The 251-nt window shown below is 66.1% G+C and overlaps 1 protein-coding gene across 1 annotated transcript in view; it reads left to right on the top strand.

Annotated features, from left to right (window-relative positions):
* LOC103899559 overlaps positions 1-251 on the top strand; it is a 3,576-nt gene that overhangs the window by 1,607 nt on the left and 1,718 nt on the right. Inside the window, exons 4-5 of the mRNA XM_009280056.2 lie at positions 6-37; positions 102-248. Of these exons, the coding sequence (XP_009278331.2) occupies positions 6-37; positions 102-248 (179 nt within the window). The remainder of the gene's footprint in view (positions 1-5; positions 38-101; positions 249-251) is intronic.

Genomic DNA, 251 nt, shown 5'->3' with positions numbered 1-251 from the left:
TGCTCCAGGAGCATCTCAAGCAGCTCTGGAAGGATGGGTAGGAGCGGGACTGGGGGGCTGGGGGGGCCGGGGACCACAGGGGCTGACAGTGCTTCCCCCAGGCTCATCCTGGGCTTCGTGAGCCGGAAGCAAGAGAAGAAGCTGCTGAAGGGGAAGCGGACGGGGACGTTCCTGATCCGGTTCAGCGAGAGCATCCTGGGGGGGGTCACCTGCACCTGGGTCGAGCACCCCGAGAGTGGTGAGTGTGCCCC

The sequence above is a fragment of the Aptenodytes forsteri genome, unplaced genomic scaffold (assembly GCF_000699145.1).
Source record: "Aptenodytes forsteri isolate BGI_AS27 unplaced genomic scaffold, ASM69914v1 Scaffold547, whole genome shotgun sequence".
In the NCBI taxonomy this organism is placed as follows: Eukaryota; Metazoa; Chordata; class Aves; order Sphenisciformes; family Spheniscidae; genus Aptenodytes; species Aptenodytes forsteri.
The sequence above is the reverse complement of the archived record's forward strand: the minus strand, read 5'-3'. Positions and strand labels throughout refer to the sequence as shown.